Here is a 19,992-nt window from a genome sequence, read left to right as displayed (position 1 = left end):
GACATGTCCGGTGAGTATGCTGGCCATGCAAGAACTGGAATGTTTTCAGCTTCCAGGAATTGCGTACAGATCCTTGCAACATGGGGCCGTGCATTATCATGCTGCAACATGAGGTGATGGTCGTGGATGAATGGCACAGCAATGGGCCTCAGGATCTCGTCACGGTATCTCTGTGCATTCAAAATGCCATTAATAAAATGCACCTGTTTTCGTTGTCCATAACATACGCCTGCCCATACCATAACCCCACCGCCACCATGGGCCACTCGATCCACAACGTTGACTGCGTGAGGCAAATGGTGGTCACACCAGATACTGACTGGTTTTCGGACCCCCTTTGCCCCCCGGACCCCCCAATACAGTAAAACAGCGCATTTTACAGTGTGGCCTTTTATTGTGGCCAGACTAAGGCACACCTGTGCAATAATCATGCTGTCTAATCAGCATCTTGATATGCCACACCTGAGAGGTGGATGGATTATCTCTGCAAAGGAGAAGTGCTCACTAACACAGATTTAGACAGATTTCTGAACAATATTTGAGAGAAATAGGCCTTTTGTGTACATAGAAAAAGTCTTAGATCTTTGAGTTCAGCTCATGAAAAATGGGGGCAAAAACAAAAGTGTTGCGTTTATAATTTTGTTCAGTGCATATATTTGAAATAATAGTTTGAAAATAATTAAAAACACGTATTTACATAAAAAATACTTATGACATTCAGTCAAAGTACAAGGAAGATACCTTTTTATCACTTTTAATTGGTTGCACCATTTGACATTTTTGAGTAATTGGGCCTTGTCTATGTTAAGCAGCAAATTTGAAGTAACAATGAGCAATGAGCAATTCAATCAAACCTATTATTAAAAATGGAATAAACATTTCCCCAAAAAAGTATGAAACCAACACGAATAGACTACAAAGATTAGCCTTCCATGAACTTGGCCGGCACATACTGAGTTTTACAAGATTTTTCCTTTCATCAACTCGGATATCCTTTGTCTCTGACCCGTAAAAAAGTTAACGAAAACCATTAAAAATTATAAACAAAGCTTGCAGTTTGTCTGCAGGTTGTGGCACATTGTTCACATGTCCTAGCTCAGTGTGAGTCAGTCTGGAAGAATGCACACTTTCTCCAGATTATCTGTGGATGGAGGGTACATACCATCAACGTACGCACTATCCACCAAAAGCTGGCAGTGTATTGAGAAACCATTATCGGCAGCTGCCTTTCTTGGCTCTGTTTACTGGGATAATGACCCACCAATAGGAGTGGTCAATTTAAGAGTCTCCCATTTAAAACCAGACATACTGGAGATTATCTGCTTTTGGGCCATATAATAAATAATTATAAGTGTAAAATGTACATGTAAAATGTAATGTTTACAATTCATCTATTTTCTAAATGCATGTTTTAGATCTTACTGTGAAGGATTTATCTATGCATATGTGTCATTTAGAGGGTTTTCACACCGGCAATTTAGTTCGAAACAGGGTGTGGTTTGCATGAAAAAATATGAATGTGAAATCTGTCATGTGGACCCGGAAGCACACCGGAGTACCGAACCCGAGACTACCTGAAGGAGATGGTCTGAGTTCGGTTGCAGTGGAACTATGGCACGGTTCGAGTGAACGTGAAAGCAACTCGGACTCGGGTGCACACTTGGTCAGAAGGTAAAGTAATCTGCGCAGGCATTTTAGCTGATGATGATGTCATTAGTTCAACAAAACACATGTAAGGGATGACAGTGGTTATGATTTACTTTGGATACGAGCAAGAGTTAGCATTCAGTGTAATGCTGTTACACTGCATACAGTGGGGTACAAGCGTATAGTGAGAGCAATCAGAGTGGCAAATGAATGGCTCACAATCAGCTGTCTCCTCAGAACAGTCAGTTTGCAAGACTTCATGCGACACACATACAGTAAACGCATGTGCTGTTCACTTTGCCACACATAATAACACCAAATCAATTAAAAAAGACAATATATTCACCAACGTTCTCTTTTCTATCATGCGCTGTGCACGTTTGGAAGCACCAGAGTTTGGAAGAATCAAGTGAGTATGAAACCAGACCAACGCCGGTGTGGGTGGGGGAGGGTTGGGGTTGTTTGGGGTTAGGTGGGTGCCAGGAACAATCGCACTTAAGCTTGGACTGCAGCAAACGTGCCCAATGTAAAAGGCCCCTTAGACTACCTATTTAAAAAAAGAATATGTTTAAAACAGACTTCTTTTCAATGATGCATGCAGGACTTCTCCAATCATTTTGTTTGCTTAAACTCTGCCCCTTTTGTATAATTGACTGTAAACTCGCATTCGAATCCGCCTCCATTCAGTCAACAACTAATGGATAGTCTTGTGTAGCCAGTCCTTCAGACTGATGGCAGAAAGTCTGGGAACCTTGGCCGCTTTTGTGCCACATCATGTTTAGGGACGTGGAAATGTCCCCGCAATAATAGACCTGTGTATAAAACTCTTGAACATATTTTTTTAAAGTTTACGCTGCTAACTTTACATATTTCACATACTTTTGAAAACCCAGTGTTTAGTTGATCCTGATAAACGCTCAATAGCCCCTTTCACACAGTAATACCAGTAAATTGCCATAAGATTACCGGAACAACTTTTTGTAAATACAAAAATGTGCTGTTCACACAGGCAACGATGTTCTGTCTTTTTACCGGTAAAACACCATTCACACATCGGTTTTAAATTGCTAGTAAATTTTGTGAGATCATTAACCAGAAAGGACCTTTAAATGGCTGTACCTTCCAGTGTTGTATGGAGGGGTATATGTGGTCAGTGTTTTTGTTGATGTTTTCATTTTTGTGTCAAATGTTCACATTCATGCAGCGCTTTTGGCCCAGAGACATTTTTCGGCTTCAAACCGAAATAATTGACTGTAAACTCGCATTCGAATCCGCCTCCATTCAGTCAACAACTAATGGATAGTCTTGTGTAGCCAGTCCTTCAGACTGATGGCAGAAAGTCTGGGAACCTTGGCCGCTTTTGTGCCACATCATGTTTAGGGACGTGGAAATGTCCCCGCAATAATAGACCTGTGTATAAAACTCTTGAACATATTTTTTAAAGTTTACGCTGCGAACTTTACATATTTCACATGCTTTTGAAAACCCAGTGTTTAGTTGATCCTGATAAACGCTCAATAGCCCCTTTCACACAGTAATACCAGTAAATTGCCATAAGATTACCGGAACAACTTTTTGTAAATACAAAAATGTGCTGTTCACACAGGCAACGATGTTCTGTCTTTTTACCGGTAAAACACCATTCACACATCGGTTTTAAATTGCTAGTAAATTTTGTGAGATCATTAACCAGAAAGGACCTTTAAATGGCTGTACCTTCCAGTGTTGTATGGAGGGGTATATGTGGTCAGTGTTTTTGTTGATGTTTTCATTTTTGTGTCAAATGTTCACATTCATGCAGCGCTTTTGGCCCAGAGACATTTTTCGGCTTCAAACCGAACTGCACCGCATGGAGTAAATGCGTCATCTGCGTCAGAATGTTATGATTGGCCCAGCTCTGGATTGGCCCTGAGAAGACATCTTACGTCACCGTGTTCTGAACTCGTATGTGCTCAAGATCTTCATTTTGCCTTCACACACAGCATCATTCCGGCAATTTACTGGTAATGTTACAACTTCTCATACCGGTAGAATTGCCAGAACGAATTTACCGGTATTTTTGAAAAGGTCTGGTTCACACATGATCTCTTAATGGTAATTTACTGGTAATTTACCAGTAAAGTCTATATGTGTGAAAGGGGATGTTGTCACAGTTGTAAACATGATGACTTTCTTCTTCCATGGGGGGGTTTCGCGTCACGACATATTTGTATTGAGGCGGAACACTAAAGAATGTGCCACACGCGGAAATCCTGTATAATTCAACCAATCAGATGATAACTTCAAAAGTGTTTCCAATTTTGTGTGCCATATGTACAGTATTAGATGTTCAGCCAATGTTCCGTGGGCATGACGTCTGAGGCCGAGACTAACTGATGGATAGAACCAAGCCCCCGCCCTACATTTCTTTTCTTTATGAAAACCAGATTCACTTGGATGTATGTAAAAATATATATCTGTCACTTATACCGTCAAAACAGTCACACTGTCTTGTAGTTTTTTTAAAAGAATTTTAGCCTTTAAATCAGTTTTTTTTTACATTTTGATAACACTGACATTTTTAATTCGATGCTAAATAAATTGAATTCAAATATGAAAAATAGCACAAATAATAAAAACTACATGAATATTAAAGTAGAAATTAAAACTATCTCCCACTGCATGTCTAAACATAAACATACTGGATGTTTAATGCAAATTCTCGTCAAAACAAAAGTGCCACGTCATTGACCCTGCAGGAAGCTTAAATGCTGCTTTAAGCCAATATCTGGGAAACCACAGCCAGTAGGCATGCAGAAATCCTGGAAATAATTCATCCTATAACTTACACCTTAAACTGTGCGATTTTTAAGCACAATATGTGCATTAAAATGAAAATGCCAGTGACATTACTCATTCTGAGAAACTCTTGGGTGGATTCTACAAAATTGTTTTAAATGAACTGAGAGGATCACCTAAACACAAACTAGGAAATGTAATTACTGATTACTTTTGCATATAATGCCAATGCCAATGCATAAAATAATTTTTTGTCTCCTCAACAACAGGCATGCCTATAAACAAAATGTGACAATCCAATATGTACTACATAGTAGTTTTCGACTCAGATGAGTTGAGTTAGTAGCTGTAGTGTAATGGCTCGTTCTTTTCCTTGTCATAACAAAGTCTCTGGTCCGCACCAGCATTTTTTAAAAACAGAGACTCTCCAACAGCTGCAGTGAATTATACGCTGTGAGCACTGGGACTCTTCGACCCACCACCTCTCAAGGGTCTCTCAGACCCGAACAACACAAGCCAGGGTTTCCTGAATGGTCCCAATATACTTGATTCAACCACCTTTTACAGACTGATTTCCATACTTTCCAACATTTATTGGCCTTTTGCATTGTATTAGGCTTGCTACGTGCCAGCTGAGTTGCTTTGTCTGTCCGATGTGCTTAAAACGCCATACCGCTATGAACTCAAGATCAAGGCCACAAGCGATTGACCTCAGTAGTAGTTCTCTTGGGGAAAATGCCACGTTTACCCTCTGAAAGCTAAAGAGAACAGTGTTTCCCTAGGCCTCCATCCAGGGGACAGTTAGCCCCAAGCACATTCCTCACCGGACTCACTTCCTGTCTCTATACTTTCATCCAACAGACAACAAAAAGATGAACTTTTTAACCAGGCCTGAGCCAAGCGCGCGCACAAACATATCCAGAACACAGCTAGCCAAAGTACACTTAACACACAAGCAGTTTCAGAATGTACTCTTTGTATTTCCATAAATAGAAGGCCATTTTAATGTCTCAGTTTACTAGGAATTTAGTAAGCAAGGATACATAGTAAATAAATGATAATCCTAGTAAACGGGCGTCTTTAAAATGGGAAAAATAACTCTAAAGCCAAACCCAAAAGCTAATGTCTTGGTGAAACAGTTGACCTAAAATTCCCACATTATAAACACGCTATAAAAACTGAAGTGTTTTACAAAATCACCAGGCAGCAACAATGTTTTATTTGGGCTCCCCAGAATGGATCAGTCCCATCTGTGATAAGAGTTATGCTTGTTAAACAAGGCATTTGATCCCTTCCTGTTTGGACTCTCAAACAGACTGCTAGTTCACTTCGGTGCCCGAGTCTAACTTACACTGATCAAAGACGTTGACTCTGTGAGCTGTCATGTAAACTTGTTTGGGAATTTCTTTTGCAAGGGTACTTTTGCAAATCTCTAGCCAAGGTTTGGGAAGAGAAACCGTTTCCATCTCATCTAAGACACGTAATGCAAAACAATCTGAGCTTTGGAAATTTGGAAAAACCCAAAGTCCTTGATGTAGACTGGACAGAGGGAACTACTCCTTTATTGAGCAAACTCTATCTACAAAGTCAAGAAATTGTAATAATAAACAATCTCCAAAATACGCAGTCAGTGACTGCTAAACACTTATTTTGACCCATGAAGAGGGCTTTCAGCGTCACCACTGCTTTCCTACAGTATAGCGTGAACAATTGGGTTGACTGCTCCCAACTCTGAATCCATCTCGCTTGTTTCCATGAGTCTCTTTACCATTTGGTCTCAGAGTAAATAAAGCAGGATGTTACAAGAATAAGCCAAAAATTTTGCATAAAGAAGGAATTAGTTCAGTTGTAGCTACTATTTATCTTTACCAATGACTAATTGATTTATATATTTTTAATATTAATGAAAGATAATGAAATACTATAATGAAAAAACAGAAACTTGCATCCTAAAATGCAACAAAATTATTATGTATGCAGTATGCACCAATTCTAAAATTCTGTCCCATACCAATATACCTATCAATAATTATTTTCATGCTATAGCTGATAAGTGATATTAAAATTCGCTACTATTTTGTCTGAATAAAATAATAAAAATAATTGATGTGTTGAATGATTAACTTGTGAGCTTTAGAAGGCAATTAAAATATAAATATTCGCGAAATGATCATGCATAATTAAATATTGAATGTAATATGTATTATATTGCATTATATGGGTGCTGATCCTCAGGAACATAAGCATGTATATCATTTGGACACTGGTGCGGTGAACGTAAGATTAAACAGACACAGCTCACAATTCATCTTGGTATGAACACATTCCTTCTCGACATAATCTACACAAATTTAATAATTAATACACATCTGGAACAGAAAACAATTTCAGGCATCCTTTATGTGATTCATTACTGATTTCAGATAATTCCATAATGACAGTGAGCCATTCCTCTACATGAGCCAGCTAAAATAGTTATACAATGAAATGATTAATAGTTGTTCTCATCCAAGAGGTAAAATAAGCTTAATAAAATCAGTCTTGAATGTTGCTTAACTGTTCTTGTTATATGTGATGGACTAAGTGCTTTTGGAGCGAACGCCTGTGATGTTAACATTTCTGAAAACAAGACGGTGAGCAGTTCTTTCCAGTCACCTGCAACTTTAAAATATGTGAAAATTGCTATTATGATTAACAACTTTTGAGTCCTTCTTTAAAAAAAACAACAACAACAACAGAATCTTGTAACAGCTGCCAATGAAGTATACATCCATTGACGAAATTGTACAATATGACATAATAGAATGTTTATTCAAAGAAAAACAAAAATGTATTTTTTCCCCCCCTCTCACAATAAAAGTGCTTTCTACTTCTATGGATCATAGAAGGGTTGGTTTGGATATGTAACACAAGGTCATGTTTGTGATTCTACACTGTAAAAAATGACCGTGAATTTAACGGTAAAAGACTGTAAAAATGCTACAGTAAAAACCTGTTAAATGGTTAATGTTTTTGGAAGTGAAAAAGACTATAATTTACAGTGAATAACCGTAAATTGACATTCCCAGAATTCCCTGCGTTACATTTCAAATTTGATGTTTTTTTGTTGAAATAACAGTTTCTTCTTAGTTTTTTCTTATCAGTTTTGTATATTAGGGTTGTGTGTTACACCTAATGTTGTTAAATGAATGTTTATTGCATTATTTCAGTGTCATGTGTGTTACCATGATGGTGTTTAGTGTTTGTGTGGATGACACTGTGCACCTTCTATATATGTTATTATTTAAAAACTGCTTGTGATGGGCTTTGGTTCATCATGTGACTTTCTCATCACCACTTGCATTTGGTGGTTATCAGTGTATTACAAAGATACAAAACAGATTTCAGTACTTCAATAGGTTGGTATGTTAACATTATATCAGTTAATGAAAATACGGTATTTAACTGTAAATTTAAGTTAAAACCGTAAAACCTAAAACGTTGCTACCGTATTTTTTTACGGTAAAATTCCGGCAACCACAGCTGCCGTTTTTTTTACCGTAAATTTTACGGAATGTTTTTTACAGTGTAGTTTTTACTGATCTTATATCGAATTGAGTGATGCTGAATTCCTATCATTTAGTTTGGAAAATATATCCCCATAATTTACACAAGCTTCTCTGTGCGTCTTCTAGGAAAATCCCAAACCTAATAGCATTCCTTCAGCAAGCAGGTTGATCAAATACACTCTAAAACCTAGGAGATGCTGAATGTCCTCAGCAGGAAGGATTGCTGTGGTGAACTGAACTTAGAGACTTTGTGAGTGTAGGATGATGACGATGATGTCCCTGTCTGAAGTCACTCAGAGCCATGAAACAACATGGAAAGCATGACCCGACATGGACAAAGTATTAAAACTGAGAGCTTCAAAGCGTTTTACCATCCCTACAGAGCCGAGAGAATGAGAAGTCCTTGTCGATTTGTATCAACTGCTTGATAAATTCACTAGTTGAAAAACAAAACTACAACAGATTAAAAAAGGCATTTATAAATGATTTGTGTCTCTACTTTAAACCAATACAACATGTTCTTTGCTCAGTCCTAACTCTACTATGTGAAACCCACATGCAGTCAGAATCATAAGCCAAAAATGTGATAACTCATTGTCCAAAAATTGAATTTAACTCCATCTTCCACTCTTCTGAAGCAGCTGATCACAGTGTCGCTTGTTTTAAAATTACTTCAACAAATTGAGGAAAACTCTGTGCGTATGTGCTGTACATGTGGAAGAACTGACAATAAAGCAGACTTGACTTGAAAACACAACATTCAAGGCTAATGTCAAAAGCAGAAATGCGTTAACATTTGCGCCCCCTATTGGTTGAGTTGGTCACTACACACATACTGTGAAAGAATACAGTACAGTTCTCTTTTTTACATCAAAACAAAACTGGGATTTTACACTACACACCTGAATATCAGAAAAACTAAATAAAAAGCATATATTCAATAATGTTGTGGAAAAGGTAGGTATTTTACAGGCGTACATTACAAATCAGAAAAACTATACCCCCAATAATTTGAACAATCAATCCTTAAATATGTTTAAATGACAGATATATCCATTTCCAAACTATAGTTGGAGTTGAACAAAAGAAAAGAGAAACATAACTGCAATGCATTACAGTATTTTGTTCAGTTATATAACAATGATTAACAGCAATTGTGCATTTTTACTTGCAGAGTGTTTGTTTGTTTCTTTCAAACTCTTTCTAAACTCTCTAAAATTGGTGAGAGTTGTCATGGCAACAACAGTTTTACCTAATAGCATGATCTCCAGTTTTTTCCGGTCCACTCGAAACCTCTCCTCGGTCCACTCGGGGTCCGGAGGCGCCGTGGGGCCGCTGGAGTCATCCTCAGACACGGGCAGAGGGGAATCCGCGCTGCGCTCGCTGTTGGAGCCCGGATCGGACTGCTGTAAGTATCCGCTTAAGGGTTCACACTGAGCGGCCATGACTTCACAGAGCACCGCTGACTCTCCGCAGCCGTCAGATCAGATCATTCCCGCGGAGAGTGAGCGCCAGTCATCGCGGCCACGGGCTCTGTGTGACTTGACGTTACATTGACCGGAGGACTATAAAGTGAGGGCAGGCAAAAGCAGAGCGCCGCCCTTTGTTCAGTATGAGCCAGAGGAAGGGTGGATGGAAGGGGTCTGTCACAAAACTTAGTGAGTTGTCTTCTAAACACCATTTTTGGCCCGTTAGGAGTCAGCATATGATGCCCCCAAATATGTCTAGATAAGCAGCTCACGTTTTGAGTTTTGAGACACCATGCAAGGGTACTGTTTACAAATACTTTGTTTTCATTTTTAATTTATTTATTTATATAACTCTTTTTTTTACACTTTTACATTTGAACGTTTTTATGTTAATGTTTGGCTATTATCGTTATATTTGTATTTTTATTATAATAGAAACTTCCTATTATTGTAGGAAGTTTTTTTCATTTAAGTTGTACCATGAGAACACAGAATTACTCGAGCATGATTTATCAGATGAGTGGTGATTTATAATAGTATTAATATTATGAATAGTATAATATTTAAAAGAGGATTCATATTAATAAAAGTATTAATAATACATATTTTAATGATAAGACCGTGAGTATGTGTGTGTATACACACTATTATGTTTTAAATACTATATAATTTTATAATGTAAATGCATTAAAATTATTTCATGATAAAATAACAACAAATATAAACAAAATAAAATAAATATATAATATAAAATAACATAATATAGTTTATTACATTCGTTATAATAAACAGTAGTTATAAAATACAATTTACAGTCTAATAAGACTTATTTAAATTATGACACCATACAAGAAACCACATAATACCAAGTAAGATACTGTAAGTATAGAATATGTATATTTTTATATATATATAATTTAATATAAATGCTTAAAAATATTTCATCAATGTGATCAAATAACATTAGTATATAAAACAATAATATAATATAATATAATTTGTTAAATTAGTTATAATAAACAGTAGTTTTAAAATAGGCCTACAGTTTAATATTGAGACAATTATGATGCCATAATATATGCATATAAAATAAATCTATTAATATTTTACAATATTAATGCTATAAATTATTATTATATAAAGTACATTATAAGTATAAATTATTTATTCATTTGATAAAATAACAACAGTTTATTAATATAATATAAATAATATTTAAACTTATAAAGCCTATAAACTTAATGACTTATCTAGTGAAATAATAAAAGTTGGATATATAGTACGTCCAAATTTCCTGCATACACATCATACTCATGTAAAGCAATCTATACTATATAGCAAATCACAACTACTTGGTAGTTTATAATGTCACAAAATGTGAACTTTTTTATTGCACAGCTCTGTATATGAAGTTAGATATATAAGTATATTTGCATACATACAGTACAGTATACTTGCGTAGCGTGATTTTTAAATTATAGCAAGTCTCAAAAGCTTGATTTTTATATCAAACTACTGTACATTATCACCCAGCCCTAATTTGCCAAATGAAACTATAAGGCATGAAGATATGTGTATTGTGAAAAGTGCTATACAAATCAATAAATTGGCACTTACTGCTGACTCATGGTGGTGCAATGAATATTAAATATCAAATAAAATTTCATCAAGTCAACCTTCGTGTGCCTGTTTTTGATCTCGCAGGTAATTGGAGCGGCTCTAACCTGAGTGATTGTGATCCTGCACTCGTCACAAAATGCATTAAAAAGGAAAAGAGCAACGCAGAGGATGATATAATGAAATTTTACAAAAACTCCAACGAGATGATGTACGTCTCAATGACCCTTTATCATGTGACAAGTCTTGAAAGTTAATCAGTAGCATTTTAATGCTTTTTCCTGGTATAATTGAGCAGTTTTTGGATGATCCTGGATTTAAAAAATGATCCCAAGCAAAGACCAATCAGACTTCCACTCTATCAGTCATGCAACTTCCTGTCAACAGATGCAGCTAGTTCATGTAAGTTTCAGTTTATGCTAACAGTCATTTTTATTTAGCTTGTTTTGTTGCTAGTTTTTGTTCTGTTTACATTAAACAAGTAACTAAAATCCAAGGCATTTTTGCAGTTATAGAAGAGACAGCATCTGATAATGCACTGAAATCAGCCAAAGCTGAGCAGAAATACCCTGTGCCAGTGAGGGGCACATCTTCATGTCCGCAGCAGCCAACGGTTGGAGAACTGTTCCAACAGCTGACTGTTTCGGATAAGGAAGAACTACTGTTTATTCAACTTCCTGATACCATACCTGGTCAACCTAAACCCCCGAGCCCAGAGAAACCCAGAAAGGAAGGCAAGACCCTAGATAAGCGCTCATCACAAATTAAAGCTCTGGTAAGTTTATATTCCATACTATGCCTTAAAAATATCATATATTTATTGTATTGTGATATATATATATATTTTTTACCCTAAAGGTCCTTGCACACCGAGTCCAAAATTTTCGTATGCGTTTTTTCGTATTCGTCATCCTTTCCTATCAAAATGCTTGCTACGGATGCGAAAACGCAGAAAATCGAACCTGATACAATTTTTTTTATGATGGACGAAAGTTTCGGATAGGGATGCACGATATTGGAATTTTGACCCTAAAGGTCCTTGCACACCGAGTCCAAAATTTTCGTATGCGTTTTTTCGTATTCGTCATCCTTTCCTATCAAAATGCTTGCTACGGATGCGAAAACGCAGAAAATCGAACCTGATACAATTTTTTTTATGATGCACGATATTGGAATTTTGACGATATCCGATATGCCGATATTTTTCAACTCATTTTAGCCGATAGCCGATGCCGATATATTTATTTTTGTTTGGAAACAACACCAAGTCTCTCTTGTGCGGAAATGTTAAATATAATTACTTTTAATTTGTTCGAATTAAATAATAATGAAGTTCTTTTATAATGACAGTACATTGAAAGCTTTGAAAATAATTATAAATCAGCTATATATCAATCGCTGCATTTTATTTTTTTTCAGAAAGATGCCAGTGGTAACCTTAAAATATTATTTTAAGATTTAACATTTGTAGATGGTCTAAGGCAAGAATTGTATACATTTTCTAAATCTTTTAAAGCTCATGATTCTTTTTAAAAAAACAAACATATTACACATTAATGAATAAATCTGTATATATAAAATGATTTAATTTACAAGCGTCATGTTACAAAGCTGTAGCTTCTGACCTTTGCATTAAAATATACTCATGATTTTATGACATTAATACTGCTTTATTTATTCAGAAACACAAGTTTCTTAAGGATATTTGTGTATTTTACTTTCATTTTGTTACAAGTAGGCCAACAGCACCCCTCTATGTAAATACAACGCCTTACTGGACAGGCATTAGAACGCATCATCTTGTACATGAATTCTCAAATTAAATGCAGTAATCCAAAACAGTGAATCTAATAATCTTTAAGGCAAACGTTTGCTTCAAGAATGAACACACTGCTGACTTGATTAATGGCTAGGACACCCTGAGCACATGTGAGTTAATCCTCTTATCGGCAAGACATATCGGCATAATTTTTCATATCGGGCCGATGCCAATATTTACAAGACATGACTGTGCTTGGAAACATCACACACAAACTGGTGTGTTCACCTGATTTTGAGACTTTGCCGCAAGAAGCAAAACTGCCATCTGATCCCAGCTTGGCTTCAAAGTCCTGATTTTATCCCACGAGAATATTTAAAACTATATTTTAAATAACTGTTCTTAAATGTAAAAAATGTGAGGTTTCATGCAGAGTTGACAATTGCATAATAAGATAATATTCAGCCTAAACCTGAGGCCACTTGATTTGTATTTAAAGCGATAGTTCACCTAAAAATGAAAATTGTCATGTACTCACTTTTCATGTTATAAGAGAAATTTAATTTTCCCTCCATATAATGTAATATGTTAATTTGCCCATTTGGTGATTGAGGAAAAGAGCAGCTCAGACATTCTTTAAAATATCTGAATTTGTTTTATACAGGATGAAGAAAGTCATACAGACTTGGAGTGTGAGGTCGAGTAAATGACTTATTTTTCACTTTGGGTTGTATTATATCTCTAACCTTAGCACACTTATGAAATTTTAAACGTTTTGATGAAGTTGTGTAGCATTCTTTTGTAAATAGCTCCTGTTGCTTTTATAGAAAATGTTCATGTTTATTTTGTAAGTAAAGACATTATACAAACCATGGCATCCTCTTTTAAAGCATGATACACAAACTCATTCTAAGAAGCAAATGGAAACTGATGTCAGTCTTACGTTTCATAGCCAGTCAAGAAACAGAGGTCTTGAGTAGCTTAAAAGCAATACAAGTACAATAAAAACAGTCGTAATCAGGACCTAAACTATTGAGTAAATGAAACCAGCAAAAAGGGATGAGACGTCATGAAGGACTCTTCACAGTTTTAAAACCTTCATGCTTTGAGCACTATAAATGCAGCTTTTTATTGAGGACGGTACTGGCCTTTGTACAACACGCTCTGTCTAACAAACATCATTTCACTTCTTGGTGCTCTCCACAGTCTTTTTCACTGCTGTTCCAGTCTTCTTTTTTGGTGCTTTTGCCTTTAGCACTCTTACTTTGGATTTCTTCTTTATGTCTTTAGTGGTTTTGGCTTTGATGGCTCTCCTCTCCTTTCTCCGAACAAGGTCTTCCCTTCCGATCTCTATCATGTGCTCCTCCCACGATTTTATTTCGTTCTTGTAACGGACTTTGTCATCCTCTGCCAGCTGAATGTACATCTGAAATTGGAACAGTGACACAAGTCAGATAAAAGATCTGTTGCAAAACATAGCAAGCGTTCAATTAATTGCTTTATAATTTTGTATTGTTTTATAAGATAACCGAGTAGAATTGCCGCGGTAGCAGTGTTCGGCCATAAACGAATGACATTGCTTGACAAACACCAAACAGTTTTCTGTTTATTAAATCATGGCAGTCTTGTAGTGATTGTTGTTAAATCAAAATTGAGAGAATGAATTAGTACATGAACACAATTTAGTAAAACGATGAAATGAATGTAGTCGTAAAAATGACTTCTTAATTTGCTACCCTAATAAATATATATTTGTCTGTATGACGTGCAGGGCTCTGTATCTTTTTCTATGTTTAATGTAAGCGAGTTTGTCAACGTACTGTTTTATTGTTGTTGTGTTATTCATTAATAATAATAATAATAATGAGCCCACCATTTTCAAGCATTCATTTTGTTGAAAGAAAGGGAAAGACGTAAAGACCTACTGTTAAATCCTGTGATGCAATCCTGAGCATCACTAGCAAATATTTTCTTGTAAAATATGAGGTGTAATATCGACATTGTCACAATCGGTGGAATAATTTCCTCCCCGTGGCATAACTAATTGTAAGTGCTATTAATTATATGACTCACAGAGATACTGCTCGTAGTGTTTTTAAATCAGCCAGTTTATGAGGTGTCTTAGAAGACAGCAGGCAGCTCACAGGATGATGGAACAGAGCCGTAGTGTGAGCTACTTTTGATGCTCAAGGCAAAACTCACTTGTTTCTGTGTTGCATTGAAACGCTCCCAGTCGTCTCTCAGAGACTTCATCTTCGTCTGGAAAGAAAAGAAAAGACATTCAAGTTAACCCACTTGTTGCAACCAATAAATATTGTGTTAAATACTTCAATTGCAAATTACACAAATGTTTAGTTTTAAAGGGTTAGTTCACCCAAAAATGAAAATTAGGCTGCGTTTTACTCACCCCCGAGGTATCCTAGGTGAATCCAGTCAGAGTTATATTAAAAATTGTCTTTGATCTTTCAAGCTCTATTATTGCAGTCAGCGGGTGTTGCATTGCTTCAGTCCAAAAGAAGTGAAATAAAAAGCGCCCATCCATAAAAATAAAAATAAATGTCTCACACGGCTCCGGGGGGTGAACAAAGGCCTCCTGTAGCGAATCGACGCGTTTTTTAAAAGAAAAATATCCATATTCAAAACGTAATAATCAATTTAATCTAGCTTGCGCTCACTGTTGTACACGGAAGCGGCTCCGGGAGGATGACGTATGAGGTCAACTTTGCGCATGCGCCGCTCAGAAGTGACGCACGTGGAAAGGCAGCGGAGCGATTAAAACAAAACAACGGTCACTAATTAGAATTACAAAACGAGGATTTGTAAAGAAGAATGTCAGAGGATTTCGATATAAGCCAAGAGGAGACTGGTTTTCCTTTGCTAAAGTAAGGAAACTTTGCTTCCCTTGATCCTGTTAACAAACGTTGGTTTTCACGAGACTCACCGGCACATGCGCAACGCAGACCTCATAAGTCATCCTCCCGGAACTGCTTCTGTGTACAACTGTTGGCGCAAGCTACATTAAAGTGATTATTACGTTTTGAACATGGATATTTTTCTTACAAAAACGCATTGATTCACTACAGAAGGCCTTTGTTCACCCCCCCGGAGCCGTGTGAGACACTTTTTTTATGGATGGGCGCTTTTTATTTAACTTAATTTGGACTGAAGCAATGCAACACCCGCTGACTGCAATAATAGAGCTTGAAAGATCAAAGACAATTTTTAATATAGCTCCGACTGGATTCGTCTGAAAGAAGAAAGTCATATACGCCTAGGATGCCTCGGGGGTGAGTAAAACAGCATAATTTTCATTTTTGGGTGAACTAACCCTTTAATGGTCTGTAATATCTTTGGTTAAACTGTGAACTTCAAATACATTATTACACCAGATACAAAAACAAATAATTGAAATTATTTATACAAAATACACTACAGTTAGCTATATTTTAGGTGCAGAAATGTTTGCATACTGTATAAACTCTGAATCTTGAATATGAAGAACTAAAGTTTATTTTCACCTGCATATTAGTTCCTTTTGCCTCCTCAAAGTGCTCCGACATGAAGATGTTGAAGGCGCTCCTGGGACGTTTGGGCTTGCCAAGACTGTTCAGCTCCTACAAGTGAAGTATAATATTCCTTTACTATAAAGGTAATCAAAATACTTAATTTGAAGAAATTAAATAATATTTAGTCAGTGTAAAGTGTCTCATTGGTGGGTTAGTATAGTAGTTACATAATGGAAGGCAAAACTCACCTTCTTTCTCCTAATTGCTTTTCTTTTGGCCACTTTCTGTCGTTTCTCTACTGCAAGAGCAGCAGTTTGTGCAGGAGTCAGTTGGGCTTTGTATTTCTCCAGAACAAGCTTATATTGCTCCCTGGATGCTGAAGATGCATCCTGGAATGGCTGCGATATAGGGATGTGAAATAGCTCAAATTAGTGGATGACAGGAATTTTTCAATGGCCAATGTCAATAGCAATAACTAAAGAGCAGGGTGGCCCATATATAACAGTGAAGGAATTGTCTACCCAAAAATAAAATTATAAACCTAAAATATATCATTTAAAAACATGATATGTGACCCTGGAGCACAAAAGCAGTCTTAAGTCGCTGGGGTATATTTGTAGCAATAGCCAACAATACATTTTATGGGTCAAAATTATAGATTTTTCTTTTATGCCAAAAATCATTAGGATAGTAAGTAAAGAGCATGTTCCATGAAGACATTTTGTAAATTTCCTACTGTAAATATATGAAAACTTAATTTTTGATTAGTAATATGCATTGCTAAGAACATAATTTGGACAACTTTAAAGGGGATTTTCTCAATACTTAGATTTTTTTGCACCCTCAGATTCCAGATTTTCAAATAGTTGCATCTCGACCAAATATTGTCCTAACAAACCATACATCAATGGAAAGCTTATTTATTCAGCTTTCAGGTGATGCATAAATCTCAATTTCGAAAAATTGACCCTTATGACTGGTTTTGTGGCCACATATAAAAGTGACATGACATGTGGCCAAGTATGGTGACACATACTCGGAATTAGTGCTCTGCATTTATCCCATCCAAAGTGCACACACACAGCAGTGAACACACACACACCGTGAACACACACCCGGAGCAGTGGGCAGCCATTTATGCTGCCTTGCTCAAGGGCACCTCAGTCGTGGTACTCCCCCCACCTACAATCCCTGCCGGTACGAGACTCGAACCCACAACCTTGGGTTACGAGTCCAACTCTCTAACATTAGGCCACAACTTACATCACTGTATACAACAGTTATACAAGTGTTATATCTAAAAATAAACAGCAATTCAATTTAATAATTTTAAACTAACATTATTAAAGTACCAGCTGATTGGGTTCCCTGTGTAGTTTACAGTATTAGTTGTGACAGATTTTTTCCTTTAGAAAAATGTACACTTTCTGTACATGATTTATAACCAAATTTAAATAACTAGATCTGTGAAATCTGTCAATACACAGCCCTAGGTACAAATTCCCTATAAATATTGATTGGTGTTTTTCTATTGCAAAATCAGCAGTCTGTTGTCCACAGCAACCTTATATTGCTCCCTGGATGCATGCATGCATGTATGTATGTATGTATGAATGTATACATATACAATGTACAGAAATGGAGATGTACACATTTTATTTCAGGCTGAAATTCTGCACATTTACTCAAAATAAATTAAAACATATGAACACACACATACATGAAGCAAGAATGTACCTGCTTCTGTTCAAGAGTCAGCATTTTCCACTGCTGTGCTAGCTTTCGGACAATATCCACATTTTTGATTCCTGAACAAAACAGACTGTTCATTATCTTGTTTCAAAACAAAGCAGAAATGCAAGGTAGCTGTGCGACTGAAGCGGATACCTGGATTTTGTCTGCTGATGGTGGGATGCATCTCTTTCACATATGTCATGTATGCTGTCAGGGGTCTCTTAGGTGGACCCCCGGTTGTGGTGCTAAAACTCTTTAACACTGGAGCTACACATGAACACCTACAATTGCAAATAACTGTCACTGTACAAAAATTGTCAAGGATGTTACAGAATAATTATTTGTTAAAAAAAACGTTTTTTACACCTTACAAAAAAGTTACATTTTAACTTTAGCTATTGAGCGAGTGCAGCGTTGTCACTATATATATATATATATATCTTACATTAACTGACCATATGGCTGTTAAAATATGAATGTATAGCTGCATTTAAATATGTTGCTAAAATAAAATTCATTAGATATGATACATTAACTAATAAACAAGTCATGCATCAATAACCTTAAACTTGAAGCATGCTCACCTCACAACAGATGCACTCGAGAACAAACCCAAAGACTTTACCAAAAGATTAGCACCGACTGACAACAAACCGAACGGAGCCATCCTACACGTGCTGTGATATCCCCGATAAAACGAATCAAATATTTAATATGCACGGTGAGAACAAGATACACAATAGCTGTCTTGAAATGAATGTTATGGTCGTGAATTACAGTTCCGCCTCCTTCGGTAAAGGCGCCATTCCATCTGCCATCTAAACGAAGTGCATTGTGGGAGAATTATTCGTTTAAAATTTTATAGATGTACCTGTACTTAAAGAACGTTTGGGAAATAGCAGTATTTACCAATTTAATTATATTCGTTTATTAATTTTGCGGGAAGCGCTGTATTATTGTGCTATTCAGTTATATTTGGTAAAGCGTGCATGGTGTACGTAAACGCTTTAACCCTTTGAAGCCTGACATATAACAAAATAAAAGTCAGAGAGAAAAGGACCCGAACTGAGCCAAAATATGCTGCTGCTGTAATTTATGTGGCCAAAAAGCAAGTAATTCTTATAGATCAATGAGATTTTTATAACAGTATTAGGCTATTTACATAAAATGCATATACATATCAGTTGCACATAGTTTTAATATAATTTAATTGTTTATAATGCAATGATGATTGAGAGATGTACAAACAAACATTCATCGAAAGCCTGATGTGTCATATTTGATACTTACATTTTAATATGATTTTTCTTCATAAAAAAGTAGATACATAATAAAGTGAATTTAAGTTGCTTCAGTCCAGCAATGAAACTAAAATATTATTAACATTATGAAAGTTATTCGTACGTTAATACTTAATAAGAATAAAGATTTCACATAAAAAAAAAAAATTACAAAAAACTTTAAACCACTGTGGAACGCAATTGGTTATTTAAAAGTGTATTTACATTTACATTTAGTCATTTTGCAGACACTTTTATCCAAAGCGACTTACAATTGGGGGATACATAAAGCGATTCTTCTTAAAGAGGCAAACAGATACAGGAAGTGCTTGTAATACCTAGTTTCAGGCATTGTTCAAATAAGTACAAGCTAGAAAGGGAAGGAATAAATAAAGAGAAAGACAAATTTGTTTTTTTTTAAATTTAGAATGAAGTCAAGTAGCGTTGAAAGAGATGAGTTTTCAGCTGTCGCTTGAAAATTGTCAGGGATTCAGCATTCCGGATAGGGGTGGGAAGATCGTTCCACCAGCCAGGAATGGTGAACGAGAATGTTCTGGAAAGTGATTTTGAGCCTCTCTGTGATGGTACCCCGAGGCGTCGCTCACTAGCGGATCTCAGACTTCTGGAGGGGATGTAGATTCGTAGTAGTGAGTG

At 36.3% G+C, this 19,992-nt stretch overlaps 2 protein-coding genes across 2 annotated transcripts in view; both read right to left on the bottom strand.

Moving 5' to 3' along the window:
* Positions 1–9,494, bottom strand: part of LOC107593506 (protein bicaudal C homolog 1-A) — an 80,620-nt gene extending 71,126 nt beyond the window's left edge. Inside the window, exon 1 of the mRNA XM_016283243.1 lies at positions 9,226–9,494. Coding sequence (XP_016138729.1) covers positions 9,226–9,418 — 193 coding nt within the window. The 5' untranslated portion in view covers positions 9,419–9,494. The remainder of the gene's footprint in view (positions 1–9,225) is intronic.
* A 4,030-nt stretch (positions 9,495–13,524) lies between these two features.
* On the bottom strand, positions 13,525–18,893 carry tfam (transcription factor A, mitochondrial). Its single transcript, XM_016283258.1, has 7 exons — positions 18,643–18,893; positions 18,212–18,339; positions 18,062–18,132; positions 16,573–16,722; positions 16,337–16,432; positions 15,021–15,077; positions 13,525–14,244 (listed from the first exon to the last, which is right to left on the bottom strand). Exons 1-7 carry the CDS (start codon positions 18,723–18,725, stop codon positions 14,002–14,004), a joined length of 828 nt encoding a protein of 275 aa, XP_016138744.1. The 5' UTR covers positions 18,726–18,893; the 3' UTR covers positions 13,525–14,001.
* Between the last annotated feature and the right edge of the window lie 1,099 nt (positions 18,894–19,992).

Source organism: Sinocyclocheilus grahami, unplaced genomic scaffold (genome assembly GCF_001515645.1).
Source record: "Sinocyclocheilus grahami isolate Dianchi unplaced genomic scaffold, SAMN03320097.WGS_v1.1 scaffold172.1, whole genome shotgun sequence".
In the NCBI taxonomy this organism is placed as follows: domain Eukaryota; kingdom Metazoa; phylum Chordata; class Actinopteri; order Cypriniformes; family Cyprinidae; genus Sinocyclocheilus; species Sinocyclocheilus grahami.
This window is presented reverse-complemented; position numbering and strand designations above follow the sequence as displayed.